Source organism: Mustelus asterias, unplaced genomic scaffold, assembly GCF_964213995.1.
Source record: "Mustelus asterias unplaced genomic scaffold, sMusAst1.hap1.1 HAP1_SCAFFOLD_2352, whole genome shotgun sequence".
In the NCBI taxonomy this organism is placed as follows: Eukaryota; Metazoa; Chordata; class Chondrichthyes; order Carcharhiniformes; family Triakidae; genus Mustelus; species Mustelus asterias.
In genome coordinates this window covers 33,344-50,575 of record NW_027592297.1, presented here as the reverse complement: position 1 = coordinate 50,575, position 17,232 = coordinate 33,344, and the positions used below count along the sequence as shown (strand labels likewise).

At 57.8% G+C, this 17,232-nt stretch overlaps 1 protein-coding gene across 1 annotated transcript; it reads left to right on the top strand.

The window, feature by feature from the left end:
* Positions 1–7,641: 7,641 nt before the first annotated feature.
* On the top strand, positions 7,642–12,006 carry LOC144489607 (uncharacterized). The gene is made up of 3 exons (XM_078207473.1): positions 7,642–7,719; positions 10,311–11,784; positions 11,912–12,006. The coding sequence occupies exons 1-3, from the start codon at positions 7,642–7,644 to the stop codon at positions 12,004–12,006; spliced, it is 1,647 nt and encodes a 548-aa protein (XP_078063599.1).
* The last annotated feature ends 5,226 nt before the right edge of the window (positions 12,007–17,232 follow it).

Sequence of the window (17,232 nt, the reverse complement as noted above, 5' to 3'; positions counted from 1 at the left end):
TAAAAGGTTCTTTCTCAGAATGGCAACCGGTGACAAGTGGTGTCCCGCAGGGTTCAGTGTTGGGGCCACAGCTGTTCTCTTTATATATTAACGATCTAGATGACGGGACTGGGGGCATTCTGGCCAAGTTTCCCGATGATACAAAGATAGGTGGAGGGGCAGGTAGTATTGAGGAGGTGGGGAGGCTGCAGAAAGATTTAGACAGTTTAGGAGAGTGGTCCAAGAAGTGGCTGATGAAATTCAACGTGGGCAAGTGCGAGGTCTTGCACTTTGGAAAAAAGAATAGAGGCATGGACTATTTTCTAAACGGTGACAAAATTCATAATGCTAAAGTGCAAAGGGACTTGGGAGTCCTAGTCCAGGATTCTCTAAAGGTAAACTTGTAGGTTGAGTCTGTAATTAAGAAAGCAAATGTAATGTTGTCATTTATCTCAAGAGGCTTGGAATACAAAAGCAGGGATGTACTTCTGAGGCTTTATAAAGCACTGGTTAGGCCCCATTTGGAATACTGTGAGCAATTTTGGGCCCCACACCTCAGGAAGGACATACTGGCACTGGAGCGGGTCCAGCGGAGATTCACACGGATGATCCCAGGAATGGTAGGCCTGACATACAATGAACGTCTGAGGATCGTGGGATTATATTCATTGGAGTTTAGGAGGTTGAGGGGAGATCTAATAGAAACTTACAAGATAATGAACGGCTTAGATAGGATGGACATAGGGAAGTTGTTTCCATTAACAGGGGAGACTAGGACGCGGGGGCACAGCCTTAGAATAAAAGGGAGTCACTTTAGAACAGAGATGAGGAGAAATTTCTTCAGCCAGAGAGTGGTGGGTCTGTGGAATTCATTGCCACAGAGGGCTGTGGAGGCCGAGACGTTGAGCGTCTTCAAGACAGAAATTGATAAATTCTTGATTTCTCGAGGAATTAAGGGCTATGGGGAGAGAGCGGGTAAATGGAGTTGAAATCAACCATGATTGAATGGTGGAGTGGACTCGATGGGCCGAATGGCCTTACTTCCGCTCCTATGTCTTATGGTCTTATGGTCTTATTCTCGGGGTGGGGGTGGGGGTTTGGCAGGGTAGATGCTGAGAGGTTGTTTCCCCTTGTGGGAGAGTCTGGGACCAGGGGGCAGAATCTCAGAGTGAAGGGGCCGCCCATTGAAGACAGAGATAGGGAGGAATTCCTTCTCTCAGAGGGCAGTGAATCTGTGGAATTCTGTAGAGGCCGGGGCGTTAAGTGTGTTCGAGGCTGAGATAGACATATTTTTAATCAGTAAGGGAATCGAGGGTTTGAGGGTTATCATATCAGCTCAGTCATGATCTCATTGAATAGTTGAGCAGTCTTAATGGGCTCAATTGCCTACTTCTGCCCATATGAAGACTCATCCATGGTCAGTGCAGACTCAATGGGCTGAATGGCCTCCTTCTGCACTGTAGGGATTCTATGACCCCCCTCTTTTTCACCACTGCTGGGGAAACTTGTGTGTTTGTGTCTGGGAATCTAGAGGTGGAAGTGGCAGGTTGGGGGTATGGGGAGCAGCCAGCGTTCTCTCCCCTTCACCCACCCCTCCCTCTCTTCATCTCACCTCCTCCTTCTCTTTCCCTCCATCCCTCCCCCTCCATCATTCTTTCTCTCTATCCGTTTTCCCCTCCATCCCACCCATTCCATCACTCTGCCCCTCCTTCCTGCTCCCTCTTTCCATCCATCCCACACATTCCAACCCTCTCCCTCCCTTTCCCTCCACCCACTCCCATCCATTTCAATCCCCTACCTCTCACTCTGTTACATCCCTCCCCCCTCCTTTCCCCTCCCCTTCCCCCATCGCTCTCCCCTTCTTTTCTCTCCCCACTCTCCCTCCATCCCTATCTCTTGCATCCCTCTCCCCCCATTCCCTCTCACAGAATCACAGAATATGACAGTGCAGAAGAGGCCCATTGAATCTGCACTGTCTTTTTTCTTTAAAAATATCTAAACCCGGAAGTGGTCGCGCAGGGAGGTCTGGGAGAGAGAGATTTTTTTTTTTCCCCCAATAAATTGGAACAGAGAGGAATCCCGATACTCTACACTTGTAGAGTATCCCACCCTCCCTCCTCCTCTAACCTAAAAAAAAGACCCAGTGAGAGCAGGGCTTTGGAGAAAACAGGAGGAGGAAAGGTAAGTTTAAAATTTTCATTCACTTTTTTTTTCCCTGTGTGTTTAAAGGGGCAATTATGAGTGTGAGGCCAGTATGTTGTTCCCAATGTAGGATGTGGGAGGTCCTGGAGGCTCCTAGCCTCCCGGACGACCATATCTGTGCTGGGTGTGTTGAGCTGCGGTTCCTAAGGGACCATGTTAGGGAACTGGAATTGCAGCTCGAGGACCTTCGCCGGGTTAGGGATAGTGAGGAGGTCATTGACAGGAGCTATCGGCAGGTGGTCACACCGGGACCACGGGAGGAGGGTAACTGGGTAACAGTGAGGAAGGAGAAAGCTCGGTTGATGGTGAGCACCCCGGTGGATGTGCCCCTTAATAATAAGTACTCCTGTCTGAGTACTACTGGGGTGGACAGCCCACCAGGGGGAAGCAGCGGTGGCAGTGTCTCTGGAGCTGAGCCTGGCCCAGTAGTGCAAAAGGGTAAAGAAAGGAGGGTAGTGCTAATTGGGGACTCTACGGTGAGGGGGTCAGATAGGCGTTTTTGCGGACACAGACGGGACTCTCGGATGGTGGTTTGTCTCCCTGGTGCAGGGGTCTGGGATGTCTCTGGTCGAGTCCCAGAAATCCTGAAGGGGGAGGGAGAGGAGCCGAAGGTCGTGATGCATATAGGTACTGCTGACATAGGTAGGAAGAGGGAAGCAGTCATGAAAAGAGAATATAGGGAGTTAGGTAGACAGCTGAGAAAGAGGAATGCAAAGGTAGTAATCTCGGGATTGCTGCCTGTGCCGCGGGAGAGTGAGAACAGGAATCGGTGGAGAATGAATGCGTGGCTGAGGGACTGGAGCAAGGGACAAGGATTTGGGTACTTGGATCATTGGGACCTCTTTAGGGGCAGGTGTGACCTGTTTAAAAAAGACGGGTGGCACTTGAATCCCAGGGGGACCAATATCCTGGCGGGAAGGTTGGCTAAGGCTACTGGAGAGACTTTAAACTAGAAAGGTTGGGGGGAGGGAATCGAAATGAGGGGACTGAGAGCGAGGAGGTTAGCTCGCAAATAGATAAGGAATGTAAACAGGGTAAGAGGGAGGTTAGACGAGTGATGGAGAAGGGAAGTGCTCAGGCTGAAGGTCTGAGATGTGTCTATTTTAATGCCAGGAGTGTAGTGAATAAAGTGGATGAGCTTAGAGCGTGGATTGCTGCTTCGAATTGTGATGTGGTGGCCATTACGGAGACTTGGATGTCTCAGGGACAGGACTGGGTGCTTCAGGTGCCGGGTTTTAGATGTTTCAGGAAGGACAGGGAGGGAGGCAAGAGAGGGGGGGGAGTGGCACTGTTGATCAGGGATAGTGTCACGGCTGTAGAGAAGGTGGACGCCGTGGAGGGATTGACTACGGAGTCTCTGTGGGTGGAGGTTAGGAACAGGAAGGGGTCGGTAACGTTGCTGGGTGTTTTCTATAGGCCGCCCAATAGTAACAGAGATGTTGAGGAGCAGATGGGGAAACAGATCCTGGAGAGATGTAGGAATAACAGAGTTGTCGTGATGGGAGATTTTAATTTCCCAAACATAGATTGGAATATCCCTAGGGCTAGGGGTTTGGATGGAGAGGAGTTTGTTAGGTGTGTCCAGGAGAGTTTCCTGACACAGTATGTGGATAAGCCTACTAGAGGAGAGGCTGTACTTGATCTGGTGCTGGCTAATGAACCTGGACAGGTGGAGGATCTCTCGGTGGGTGAGCATCTTGGGGATAGCGATCATAATTCTATCTCCTTCACGATAGCATTGGAAAGAGATAGGATCAGGCAGGCTAGGAAAGTGTTTCTCTGGAGTAAAGGGAAATACAGTGTCATCAGGGAGGAAATTAGACGGGTAAATTGGAAGGAGGCATTCTTGGGGAAAAGTACCGAAGGAAAGTGGAGGATTTTCAAGGAATGTTTGTCTGGAGCTCTGCATGACAACGTTCCGATGAGACAGGGGGGTGTTGGTAGGGTACGGGAACCGTGGTGCACGAAGGTTGTGATGAACCTGGTGAATAAGAAAAGAGAGGCGTACAGAAGGTTCAGAGAGCTAGGAGGTGTTAAGGATTTAGAGGAGTATACGGGATGTAGGAAGGAGCTTAAGAAGGAAATTAGGAGAGCGAGAAGGGGTCATGAGAAGGCCTTGGCGGGTAAGATTAAGGAGAATCCCAAGGCTTTCTACAAATATGTCAAGAGTAAAAGGATGAGATGTGAAGGCATAGGACCCTTAAAAGGTGAAGGGGGAATAGTTTGTGCGGAACCGTTAGAAATGGCGGAGCTGCTTAATGAATACTTTACCTCGGTATTCACGGTGGAAAGGGATCTGGGTGGTTGTACTGCTGGTTTGCGGTGGACAGAAAGGATCGAGCATGTGGACATAAAGAAAGAGGATGTGTTGGAACTATTGAATGGCATCAAGGTTGGTAAGTCGCCGGGACCGGATGGGATGTACCCCAGGTTACTGTGGGAGGCGAGGGAGGAGATTGCGGAGCCTTTGGCGATGATCTTTGCATCGTCGATGGAGACGGGAGAGGTTCCGGAGGATTGGAGGATTGCAGATGTGGTCCCTATATTCAAGAAAGGGAACAGGGACAGCCCGGGAAATTACCGACCGGTGAGTCTAACCTCAGTGGTTGGTAAGTTGATGGAGAGATCCTGAGAGACAGGATTTATGATCATCTAGAGAAGTTTAGTATGATCAAATGTAGTCAGCACGGCTTTGTCAAGGGCAGGTCGTGCCTTACGAGCCTGGTTGAGTTCTTTGAAAATGTGACCAAACACATTGACGAAGGAAGAGCGGTGGATGTGGTCTATATGGACTTCAGCAAGGCGTTCGATAAGGTCCCCCATGCAAGACTTCTTGAGAAAGTGAGAGGGCATGGGATCCAAGGGGCTGTTGCCTTGTGGATCCAGAACTGGCTTGCCTGCAGAAGGCAGAGAGTGGCTGTGGAGGGGTCTTTCTCTGCGTGGAGGTCAGTGACCAGTGGAGTGCCCCAGGGATCTGTTCTGGGACCCTTGCTGTTTGTCATTTTCATAAATGACCTGGATGAGGAAGTGGAGGGATGGGTTGGTAAGTTTGCTGACGACACCAAGGTAGGTGGTGTTGTGGATAGTTTGGAGGGATGTCAGAAGTTGCAGCGAGACATAGATAGAATGCAAGACTGGGCGGAGAAGTGGCAGATGGACTTCAACCCGGATAAGTGTGTGGTGATCCATTTTGGCAGATCCAATGGGATGAAGCAGCAGTATAATATGAAGGGTACCATTCTTAGCAGTGTAGAGGATCAGAAGGACCTTGGGGTCCGGGTCCATAGGACTCTTAAATCGGCCTCGCAGGTGGAGGATGCGGTCAAGAAGGCGTACGGCGTACTGGCCTTCATTAATCGAGGGATTGAGTTTAGGAGTCGGGAGATAATGCTGCAGCTTTATAGGACCCTGGTTAGACCCCACTTGGAGTACTGCGCGCAGTTCTGGTCACCTCATTACAGGAAAGATGTTGAAGCCATTGAAAGGGTGCAGAGGAGATTTACAAGGATGTTGCCTGGATTGGGGGGCATGCCTTATGAGGATAGGTTGAGGGAGCTTGGTCTCTTCTCCCTGGAGAGACGAAGGATGAGAGGTGACCTGATAGAGGTTTACAAGATGTTGAGAGGTCTGGATAGGGTAGACTCTCAGAGGCTATTTCCAAGGGCTGAAATGGTTGCTACGAGAGGACACAGGTTTAAGGTGCTGGGGGGTAGGTACAGAGGAGATGTCAGGGGTAAGTTTTTCACTCAGAGGGTGGTGGGTGAGTGGAATCGGCTGACGTCGGTGGTGGTGGAGGCAAACTCGTTGGGGTCTTTTAAGAGACTTCTGGATGAGTACATGGGATTTAATGGGATTGAGGGCTATAGATAGGCCTAGAGGTGGGGATGTGATCGGCGCAACTTGTGGGCCGAAGGGCCTGTTTGTGCTGTGGCTTTCTATGTTCTATGTTCTATGTTCTATGTTCTATGTTCTATGTTCTATGTTCTATGTCACATGAAAGGCCCTGACCTGCCCACCTAATCCCACTTGCCAGCACTTGGCCCATAGCCTTGAATGTTATGTTGTGCCAAGTACTCATCCAGGTGCCTTTTAAAGGATGTGAGGCATCCCGCCTCCACCACCCTCCCAGGCAGTGCATTCCAGACCCTCACCACCCTCTGGGTAAAAAAGCTTTCCCTCAAATGCCCCCTAAACGTCCCACCCCCCATTTTTTAACTTGTGTCCCCTCGTAACTGACCCTTCAACTAAGGGGAACAGCTGCTCCCTATCCACCCTGTCCATGCCCCTCATAATCGTATCTCAATCAGGTCACCCCTCAGTCTTCTCTGCTCCAGAGAAAACAACCCAAGTCTATCCAACCTCTCTTCATAACTTAAATGCTCCGTCCTAGGCAGCATCCTGGTAAATCTCCTCTGCACCCTCTCCAGTGCAATCACATCCTTCCGATAATGTGGCGACCAGAACTGCACACAGTATTCTAGCCGTGGCCTCACCAACATTCTGAACCCCGGGATCTCCCCCTCCATCCCTCTCACCCTCTGCCCCTCCAGCCCTCTGCCCCTCCAGCCCTCTGCCCCTCCAGCCCTCTGCCCCTCCAGCCCTCTGCCCCTCCAGCCCTCTGCCCCTCCAGCCCTCTGCCCCTCCAGCCCTCTGCCCCTCCAGCCCTCTGCCCCTCCAGCCCTCTGCCCCTCCAGCCCTCTGCCCCTCCAGCCCTCTGCCCCTCCAGCCCTCTGCCCCTCCAGCCCTCTGCCCCTCCAGCCCTCTGCCCCTCCAGCCCTCTGCCCCTCCAGCCCTCTGCCCCTCCAGCCCTCTGCCCCTCCAGCCCTCTGCCCCTCCAGCCCTCTGCCCCTCCAGCCCTCTGCCCCTCCAGCCCTCTGCCCCTCCAGCCCTCTGCCCCTCCAGCCCTCTGCCCCTCCAGCCCTCTGCCCCTCCAGCCCTCTGCCCCTCCAGCCCTCTGCCCCTCCAGCCCTCTGCCCCTCCAGCCCTCTGCCCCTCCAGCCCTCTGCCCCTCCATCCCTCTGCCCCTCCAGCCCTCTGCCCCTCCATCCCTCTGCCCCTCCATCCCTCTGCCCCTCCATCCCTCTGCCCCTCCATCCCTCTGCCCCTCCATCCCTCTGCCCCTCCATCCCTCTGCCCCTCCATCCCTCTCCCCACCATCCCTCTCACCCTCCATCCCTCTCAGCCTCAATCCCTCTGCCCCTCCATCCCTCTCTCCCTCTCCCCTTCCATCCCTCTCTCCCTCTCCCCTTCCATCCTTCTCCCCTCCATCCCTCTCACCCTCCATCCCTCTCACCCTCCATCCCTCTCACCCTCCATCCCTCTTCCCCTCGCTTTCTCTTCCCGCCGCCATTCCGTGCGGTCAATGGCTGTGCTCCTTACCCAACCTGCCCCGCGGCTGTGACGGTCCCCTATTCCGGTGACAGGCAAGGGTATGCGCATGCGCGGGACTTGGCAGCCATCATGGGGTTACTGCGCAGGCGCGGAAAGCAGGTCGAGTCCGCTCATGCGCGTGGGAAAGCGGCAGTCGGAGCGGTGGCGGTGAGTCCCGGGGAGAGGGGCCGAGCGGCCGGGGGAGGGAGAGGGGCATACAACAACTACTGATTGGTCAGGGTGGGCATACAACAACAACTGGTCAGGGTGGGCCTACAACAACAACTGATTGGTCAGGGTGGGCATACAACAACAACTGGTCAGGGTAGTCATACAACAACAACTGGTCAGGATGGGCATACAACAACAACTGATTGTTCAGGGTGGGCATACAACAACAACTGGTCAGGGTAGTTATAGAGTCATAGAGGTTTACAGCATGGAAACAAACCCTTCGGCCCAACTTGTCCGTGCTGCCCAGTTTTAACCCCTAAGCTAATCCCAATTGCCCACATTTGGCCCATATCCCTCTATACCCATCGTACCCATGTAACTGTCTAAATGCTTTTTAAAAGATAAAATTGTACCGGCCGCTACTACTGCCTCTGGCATAGAGTCATAGAAGTTTACAGCAACGACAGCTGGTCAAGATAGTTGTACAACAACAACCGATTGGTCAGGGTGGTCATACAACAACAACTGATGGACAGGTTAGTTGTACAGCAATAAGTTGTTGTATGACCACTTTGGCCAGTTCTTTCAGTATGACCACCCTGACCAATCATCCTGTTGTATGGCCAATCTTGATCAATCAGTTGTTGTTGTATGACTACCCAGTTACTGCCCCGGCCCCACGCTGTCTCCGCCCCGGCCCCGCGCCGTCACCGCCCCGGCCCCACGCTGTCTCCGCCCCGGCCCCGCGCCGTCACCGCCCCGGCCCCGCGCCGTCACCGCCCCGGCCCCGCGCCGTCACCGCCCCGGCCCCGCGCCGTCACCGCCCCGGCCCCGCGCCGTCACCGCCCCGGCCCCGCGCCGTCACCGCCCCGGCCCCACGCTGTCTCCGCCCCGGCCCCACGCTGTCTCCGCCCCGGCCCCGGCCCCGCGCTGTCTCCGCCCCGGCACCGCGCCGTCACCGCCCCGGCCCCACGCTGTCTCCGCCCCGGCCCCGGCCCCGCGCTGTCACCGCCCCGGCACCGCGCCGTCACCGCCCCGGCACTGCGCCGTCACCGCCCCGGCACCGCGCTGTCACCGCCCCGGCACCGCGCTGTCACCGCCCCGGCACCGCCCCGGCACTGCGCCGTCACCGCCCCGGCACCGCGCTGTCACCGCGCCGTCACCGCCCCGGCACCGCGCCGTCACCGCCCCGGCACCGCCCCGTCACCGCCCCGGCACTGCGCCGTCACCGCCCCGGCACTGCGCCGTCACCGCCCCGGCACCGCGCCGTCACCGCCCCGGCACCGCCCCGGCACCGCCCCGTCACCGCCCCGGCACCGCGCTGTCACCGCCCCGGCACCGCGCTGTCACCGCGCCGTCACCGCCCCGGCACCGCGCCGTCACCGCCCCGGCACCGCGCCGTCACCGCGCCGTCACCGCCCCGGCACCGCGCCGTCACCGCCCCGGCACTGCGCCGTCACCGCCCCGGCACTGCGCCGTCACCGCCCCGGCACTGCGCCGTCACCGCCCCGGCACTGCGCCGTCACCGCCCCGGCACTGCGCCGTCACCGCCCCGGCACCGCCCCGGCACCGCGCCGTCACCGCCCCGGCACCGCGCCGTCACCGCCCCGGCACCGCGCCGTCACCGCCCCGGCACTGCGCCGTCACCGCCCCGGCACTGCGCCGTCACCGCCCCGGCACTGCGCCGTCACCGCCCCGGCACTGCGCCGTCACCGCCCCGGCACGGCGCCGTCACCGCCCCGGCACTGCGCCGTCACCGCCCCGGCACTGCGCTGGCACCGCCCCGGCACCGCGCTGTCACCGCCCCGGCACCGCGCTGTCACCGCCCCGGCACCGCGCTGTCACCGCCCCGGCACCGCGCCGTCACCGCCCCGGCACCGCGCCGTCACCGCCCCGGCACCGCGCCGTCACCGCCCCGGCACCGCGCTGTCACCGCCCCGGCACCGCGCCGTCACCGCCCCGGCACCGCGCCGTCACCGCCCCGGCACCGCGCTGTCACCGCCCCGGCACCGCGCTGTCACCGCCCCGGCACCGCGCTGTCACCGCCCCGGCACCGCGCTGTCACCGCCCCGGCACCGCGCTGTCACCGCCCCGGCACCGCGCTGTCACCGCGCTGTCACCGTCCCGGCACCGCCCCGGCACCGCCCCGGCACCGCGCCGTCACCGCCCCGGCACCGCGCCGTCACCGCCCCGGCACCGCCCCGGCACCGCGCCGTCACCGCCCCGGCACCGCCCCGGCACCGCGCCGTCACCGCCCCGGCACCGCGCCGGCACCGCCCCGGCACCGCGCCGTCACCGCCCCGGCACTGCGCCGTCACCGCCCCGGCACCGCCCCGGCACCGCGCCGTCACCGCCCCGGCACCGCGCCGTCACCGCCCCGGCACCGCGCCGTCACCGCCCCGGCACCGCGCCGTCACCGCCCCGGCACTGCGCCGTCACCGCCCCGGCACTGCGCCGTCACCGCCCCGGCACCGCGCTGTCACCGCCCCGGCACCGTGCTGTCACCACGCTGTCACCGCCCCGGCACTGTGCCGTCGTCGCCCACAGGATGATTGTATCACTGTTGCTGCCTTTGGTCTGTCCAGGTCCTGGTGAAGATTTGCAAGAAGATGGAGGAAGCTGGACAGACTCTTCCACCCCCCAGCCCAGTGGCACGGACCCCGGGAGCCTTCACCTGCGCCACGTGTGGGGACCAGTTCAGCCGCTCGCACGCCCTGCAGCAGCACCTACGGGTGCACGCCGGCCAGCGAGCCTTTGGTGAAATGAGCTTCACTCGCTCGGCCGCAGTCTCCTCCCACGAGCAGTGCAACCGTGGTGAGCGACTGGCCGTTTGTGACGTCTGCGGCAAGGGTTTCACCGTGGCGGCATTGCTTGCTCGCCACCAGGCGGCGCACACCGGCCAAGATGCCCATGAGTGCGGCCTGTGCGGTAAAACATTCGCCCTGGCCACCAACTACCGGCAGCACCGGAGGCTGCACTTTGCAGCCGAAACTTACCGCTGCGACCAGTGTGGAAGCTGCTTCGTCCAGCGGGAGCAGCTGGTGCAGCACCAACGCACTCACGGTCTCCGTGAGTGCTTCATCTGCCGGGCTTGTGGCAAGGGATTCACCCAGGAACGCTTCCTGCAATGGCACATGCCCGTTCATGCTGGGCTGAAGCTACCAGGAGATGCTGGAGCCTCTGTGGTCAGATCGGCAAATCCGGCAATCACCGGCCGGTCACGCATCAATGGGTCTTCAGAATCATCCCTCACCAGGTCTCCAATCGCCACTACCTGCCCTGCAGAGCTCTCCATCGTCAGAACTTCAGACTCTTCCACTGTCAGACTCTCTGATTCCCCTGCTCCTGCCACAAGTTCAAACTCCTCCATCGCTGGACCATCCAACCTTTCCATCGCCAGACTCCGGAACTGCTCCGTCACTGCAGCTACAAACTCCTCCGCCGTGGGGCATACCAACTCCTCCAGCACAGAGCCCTGCTCCACTGTTAACCTTGCAACAAAGCTCAGCCCCACCTCCTGCACACTGAGGCCCTCTTCCTCCATCGTGGGGCCCTCTTCCACCCTGGGGCCCTCCTCCACCCAGGGGCCCTCCTCCACCCAGGGGCCCTCCTCCACCCAGGGGCCCTCCTCCACCCAGGGGCCCACCTCCACCCAGGGGCCCACCTCCACCCAGGGGCCCACCTCCACCCAGGGGCCCACCTCCACCCAGGGGCCCTCCTCCACCCTGGGGCCCTCCTCCACCCTGGGGCCCTCCTCCACCCTGGGGCCCTCCTCCACCCTGGGGCCCTCCTCCACCTCGGGGCCCTCCTCCACCCTGGGGCCCTCCTCCACCTCGGGGCCCTCCTCCACCCTGGGGCCCTCCTCCACCTCGGGGCCCTCCTCCACCTCGGGGCCCTCCTCCACCTCGGGGCCCTCCTCCACCTCGGGGCAGCACCTGTCATGTGGGGTGTGTGGAGACTCATTCAGCCGATCACAAGCCCTCCAGCAACACCAGCGAGTCCACGTGGGCCAGTGGTCCATCCCAACCTCTAGCCCCAGCCTCCTGTCCAGGCCCTCGGGTCAGGCCTCCTCTTCCTCCCCCTGTCAGCTGTGCGGTGCGGCCTACACTCTGGCCAAGCCCCAGGCCTCGCCTGTGGGCTGGGACCCCTCCCAGTGCCCTCAGTGCAGGCTTCCCTGCTTTGAGAGGCGCCCACGCTGCCACCGGGCTCTGCCTGAGGCCTACACCTGCTCAACCTGCAGAAAGGGCTTCACCAAACCCCACTACCTCCGATGGCACATGAAGCTGCACCGGGGAGAGCCCGAACTGGAGCCTCAGAACCTGCCCCAGCTCCAGGTAGAGACACAACTCCGGGTACAGACACAGCTCCAGACAGAGACACAACTCCAGACACAGCTCCAGACAGAGACACAACTCCAGACACAGCTCCAGGTACAGGCACAGCTTCAGACACAGACACAGCTCCAGGTACAGACACAGCTCCAGACACAGACACAGCTCCAGGTACAGACACAGCTCCACACACAGCCCCAGACACAGCTACAGACACAGCTCCAGACACAGACACAGCTTCAGACACAGACACAGCTCCAGACACAGACACAGCTCCAGACACAGACACGGCTCCAGACAAAGACACAGCTCCAGACACAGACACAGCTCCAGACACAGACACAGTCCCAGCTCCAGACACAGCCCCAGACACAGCTCCAGACACAGCTTCAGCCCCAGACACAGCTCCAGCCTGCCAACTCCTTCATCTGTGACTCGTGTGGAGACAGCTTCCGGCAGTGGACCAGCCTACAGACCCATCAGAACATTCATCGCAAGTGCACCGGCAGCACCCTGAACATGGTACTACCTCCAACCTCCAGTGACTGAGGAACCAGCATCTCACCGTCCACCATGTGGTACTGACAGAGAGAGAGAGAGACAGAGAACAGATAGAGACAGACGGGGGAGGCAGAAAACACATACTGACAGAGGGAGGGAGAGAGAGAGAGACAGAGAGAGAGAGACAGAGAGAGAGAGAGACAGAGAGAGAGAGACAGAGAGAGAGAGAGACAGAGAAACAGAGAGAGAGACAGAGAGAGAGAGACACAGAGAGAGACAGAGAGACACACAGAGAGAGACAGACACACAGAGAGAGAGACACACAGAGAGAGAGAGACAGAGAGAGAGAGAGACACAGAGAGAGAGAGAGACACAGAGAGAGAGAGAGAGACACAGAGAGAGAGAGACACACACAGAGAGAGAGAGACACACAGAGAGAGAGAGACACAGAGAGAGAGAGAGACAGAGAGAGAGAGAGAGACAGAGAGAGAGACACACAGAGAGACACACAGAGAGAGAGAGAGACAGAGAGAGAGAGAGACAGAGAGAGAGAGAGAGACAGAGAGAGAGAGAGACACAGAGAGAGACAGAGAGAGAGAGACAGAGAAACAGAGAGAGACAGAGAAACAGAGAGAGACAGAGAGAAAGTGAGAGAGGGAATAGAGTGAGAGAGAATATAGAGAGAGGGGGACTTGGAATGGAGATGTGGAACAGATGGAGACAGAGGGAGGGGCAGAGAGGGAGATGGAAAGAGAGCAGCATGAGACACAAAGAGTAAAAGGGAGTGAGAGAGAGAGAGAGGGAAAAGAGGAAATAGAGAGAAAGAAACTGGGAGTGAGGGAGAAATGGAGAGAGAAAGAGGGACTGAGAGAGACCTTCTCCTTCCTGACGATCCGCAGAGAGAGGGATGAAAAGGATGAATGGATTGGATTCTCCCGGTGATGTTCTCAGCAAGCGGAAGGATGGTGGGGGAATGGGACAGGCTGCTGAGACAGGAGGACACATTTCCCAAAGCAGAGCGGACAGCCGCGATAGGGCAGCTTCTTCACAACCTCTCTGAACATGGGCTCATATCACATATTGTTCACTGCCTAGGCCTTTGATATGATGGGGACAGTGTCGAGGGAGCTTTACTCTGTATCTAACCCCGTGCTGTCCCTGTCCTGGGAGTGTTTGATGGGGACAGTGCAGAGGGAGCTTTACTCTGTATCTAACCCCGTGCTGTACCTGTCCTGGGAGTGTTTGATGGGGGACAGTGTAGAGGGAGCTTTACTCTGTATCTAACCCCGTGCTGTCCCTGTCCTGGGAGTGTTTGATGGGGACAGTGCAGAGGGAGCTTTACTCTGTATCTAACCCCGTGCTGTACCTGTCCTGGGAGTGTTTGATGGGGACAGTGCAGAGGGAGCTTTACTCTGTATCTAACCCCGTGCTGTACCTGTCCTGGGAGTGTTTGATGGGGACAGTGTAGAGGGAGCTTTACTCTGTATCTAACCCCGTGCTGTCCCTGTCCTGGGAGTGTTTGATGGGGACAGTGTAGAGGGAGCTTTACTCTGTATCTAACCCCGTGCTGTACCTGTCCTGGGAGTGTTTGATGGGGACAGTGTAGAGGGAGCTTTACTCTGTATCTAACCCCGTGCTGTACCTGTCCTGGGAGTGTTTGATGGGGACAGTGTGGAGGGAGCTTTACTCTGTATCTAACCCCGTGCTGTACCTGTCCTGGGAGTGTTTGATGGGGACAGTGTAGAGGGAGCTTTACTCTGTATCTAACCCCGTGCTGTACCTGTCCTGGGAGTGTTTGATGGGGACAGTGTAGAGGGAGCTTTACTCTGTATCCAACCCTGTGCTGTCCCTGTCCTGGGAGTGTTTGATGGGGACAGTGTAGAGGGAGCTTTACTCTGTATCTAACCCCGTGCTGTACCTGTCCTGGGAGTGTTTGATGGGGACAGTGTAGAGCGAGCTTTACTCTGTATCTAACCCCGTGCTGTACCTGTCCTGGGAGTGTTTGATGGGGACAGGGTATTTATGTGATGGTAGATTAGTGATGTATTTATTGAGAAGTTGGAATTTGATGCACACAGTGAAATATTTTTGTCAGTTGTGTACTTTGGTTGAGAATGAATTTTCCATTTGTATTTGATTCGCGGCTGTCTGATTACGGTTTTGCAATAAATTCTGCAATCTGATGGGCCTCTTTATTACAGCTACATTGCTCTGCGTGTCAGTGTGCAGTGTATCCGCTGTGTCAGTGTGCAGTGTACCCGCTGTGTGTCAGTGTGCAGTGTACCCGCTGTGTGTCAGTGTACCCGCTGTGTCAGTGTGCAGTGTACCCGCTGTGTGTCAGTGTACCCGCTGTGTCAGTGTGCAGTGTACCCGCTGTGTGTCAGTGTACCCGCTGTGTCAGTGTGCCGTGTACCCGCTGTGTCAGTGTGCAGTGTACCCGCTGTGTCAGTGTGCAGTGTACCCGCTGTGTCAGTGTGCAGTGTACCCGCTGTGTCAGTGTGCAGTGTATCCGCTGTGTCAGTGTGCCGTGTACCCGCTGTGTCACAGTGTGCAGTGTATCCGCTGTGTCAGTGTGCAGTGTATCCGCTGTGTCAGTGTGCAGTGTACCCGCTGTGTGTCAGTGTTCAGTGTACCCGCTGTGTGTCAGTGTACCCGCTGTGTCAGTGTGCAGTGTACCCGCTGTGTCAGTGTACCCGCTGTGTCAGTGTGCAGTGTACCCGCTGTGTGTCAGTGTACCCGCTGTGTCAGTGTGCCGTGTACCCGCTGTGTCAGTGTGCAGTGTACCCGCTGTGTCAGTGTGCAGTGTACCCGCTGTGTCAGTGTGCAGTGTACCCGCTGTGTCAGTGTGCAGTGTATCCGCTGTGTCAGTGTGCCGTGTACCCGCTGTGTGTCAGTGTGCAGTGTACCCGCTGTGTCAGTGTGCAGTGTACCCGCTGTGTGTCAGTGTACCCGCTGTGTCAGTGTGCAGTGTACCCGCTGTGTGTCAGTGTACCCGCTGTGTCAGTGTGCCGTGTACCCGCTGTGTCAGTGTGCAGTGTACCCGCTGTGTCAGTGTGCAGTGTACCCGCTGTGTCAGTGTGCCGTGTACCCGCTGTGTGTCAGTGTGCAGTGTACCCGCTGTGTCAGTGTGCAGTGTATCCGCTGTGTCAGTGTGCCGTGTACCCGCTGTGTCACAGTGTGCAGTGTATCCGCTGTGTCAGTGTGCAGTGTATCCGCTGTGTCAGTGTGCAGTGTACCCGCTGTGTGTCAGTGTTCAGTGTACCCGCTGTGTGTCAGTGTACCCGCTGTGTCAGTGTGCAGTGTACCCGCTGTGTCAGTGTACCCGCTGTGTCAGTGTGCAGTGTACCCGCTGTGTGTCAGTGTACCCGCTGTGTCAGTGTGCCGTGTACCCGCTGTGTCAGTGTGCAGTGTACCCGCTGTGTCAGTGTGCAGTGTACCCGCTGTGTCAGTGTGCAGTGTACCCGCTGTGTCAGTGTGCAGTGTATCCGCTGTGTCAGTGTGCCGTGTACCCGCTGTGTGTCAGTGTGCAGTGTACCCGCTGTGTCAGTGTGCAGTGTATCCGCTGTGTCAGTGTGCCGTGTACCCGCTGTGTCACAGTGTGCAGTGTATCCGCTGTGTCAGTGTGCAGTGTACCCGCTGTGTGTGTGCCGTGGACCCGCTGTGTCAGTGTGCAGTGTACCCGCTGTGTCAGTGTGCAGTGTACCCGCTGTGTCAGTGTGCAGTGTACCCGCTGTGTCACAGTGTGCAGTGTACCCGCTGTGTCAGTGTGCAGTGTACCCGCTGTGTCAGTGTGCAGTGTACCCGCTGTGTCACAGTGTGCAGTGTACCCGCTGTGTCACAGTGTGCAGTGTACCCGCTGTGTCAGTGTGCAGTGTACCCGCTGTGTCAGTGTGCAGTGTACCCGCTGTGTCAGTGTGCAGTGTACCCGCTGTGTCACAGTGTGCAGTGTACCCGCTGTGTCACAGTGTGCAGTGTATCCGCTGTGTCAGTGTGCAGTGTACCCGCTGTGTCAGTGTGCAGTGTATCCGCTGTGTCAGTGTGCAGTGTACCCGCTGTGTCACAGTGTGCAGTGTATCCGCTGTGTCAGTGTGCAGTGTACCCGCTGTGTCAGTGTGCCGTGTACCCGCTGTGTCAGTGTGCAGTGTACCCGCTGTGTCAGTGTGCAGTGTACCCGCTGTGTCAGTGTGCAGTGTACCCGCTGTGTGTCAGTGTGCAGTGTACCCGCTGTGTGTCAGTGTGCAGTGTATCCGCTGTGTCAGTGTGCAGTGTACCCGCTGTGTCAGTGTGCAGTGTCCCCGCTGTGTGTCACAGTGTGCAGTGTACCCGCTGTGTCAGTGTGCAGTGTACCCGCTGTGTGTCAGTGTGCAGTGTATCCGCTGTGTCACAGTGTGCAGTGTACTCGCTGTGTCACAGTGTGCAGTGTACCCGCTGTGTCACAGTGTGCAGTGTACCCGCTGTGTCAGTGTGCAGTGTATCCGCTGTGTCAGTGTGCAGTGTCCCCGCTGTGTGTTACAGTGTGCAGTGTACCCGCTGTGTCAGTGTGCAGTGTACCCGCTGTGTGTCAGTGTGCAGTGTACCCGCTGTGTCACAGTGTGCAGTGTATCCGCTGTGTCAGTGTGCAGTGTACCCGCTGTGTGTCAGTGTACCCGCTGTGTCAGTGTGCAGTGTACCCGCT

Excerpts from the sequence above, each read along its gene's own strand:
- LOC144489607 (XM_078207473.1), top strand. The coding sequence starts at position 7,642 with ATGGGGTTACTGCGCAGGCGCGGAAAGCAGGTCGAGTCCGCTCATGCG. Across the intron at positions 7,720-10,310 it reads CGGCAGTCGGAGCGGTGGCG|GTCCTGGTGAAGATTTGCAA; the intron begins GTGAGTCCCGGG and ends TGGTCTGTCCAG. Across the intron at positions 11,785-11,911 it reads CCTCCTGTCCAGGCCCTCGG|GCGCCCACGCTGCCACCGGG; the intron begins GTCAGGCCTCCT and ends CTGCTTTGAGAG.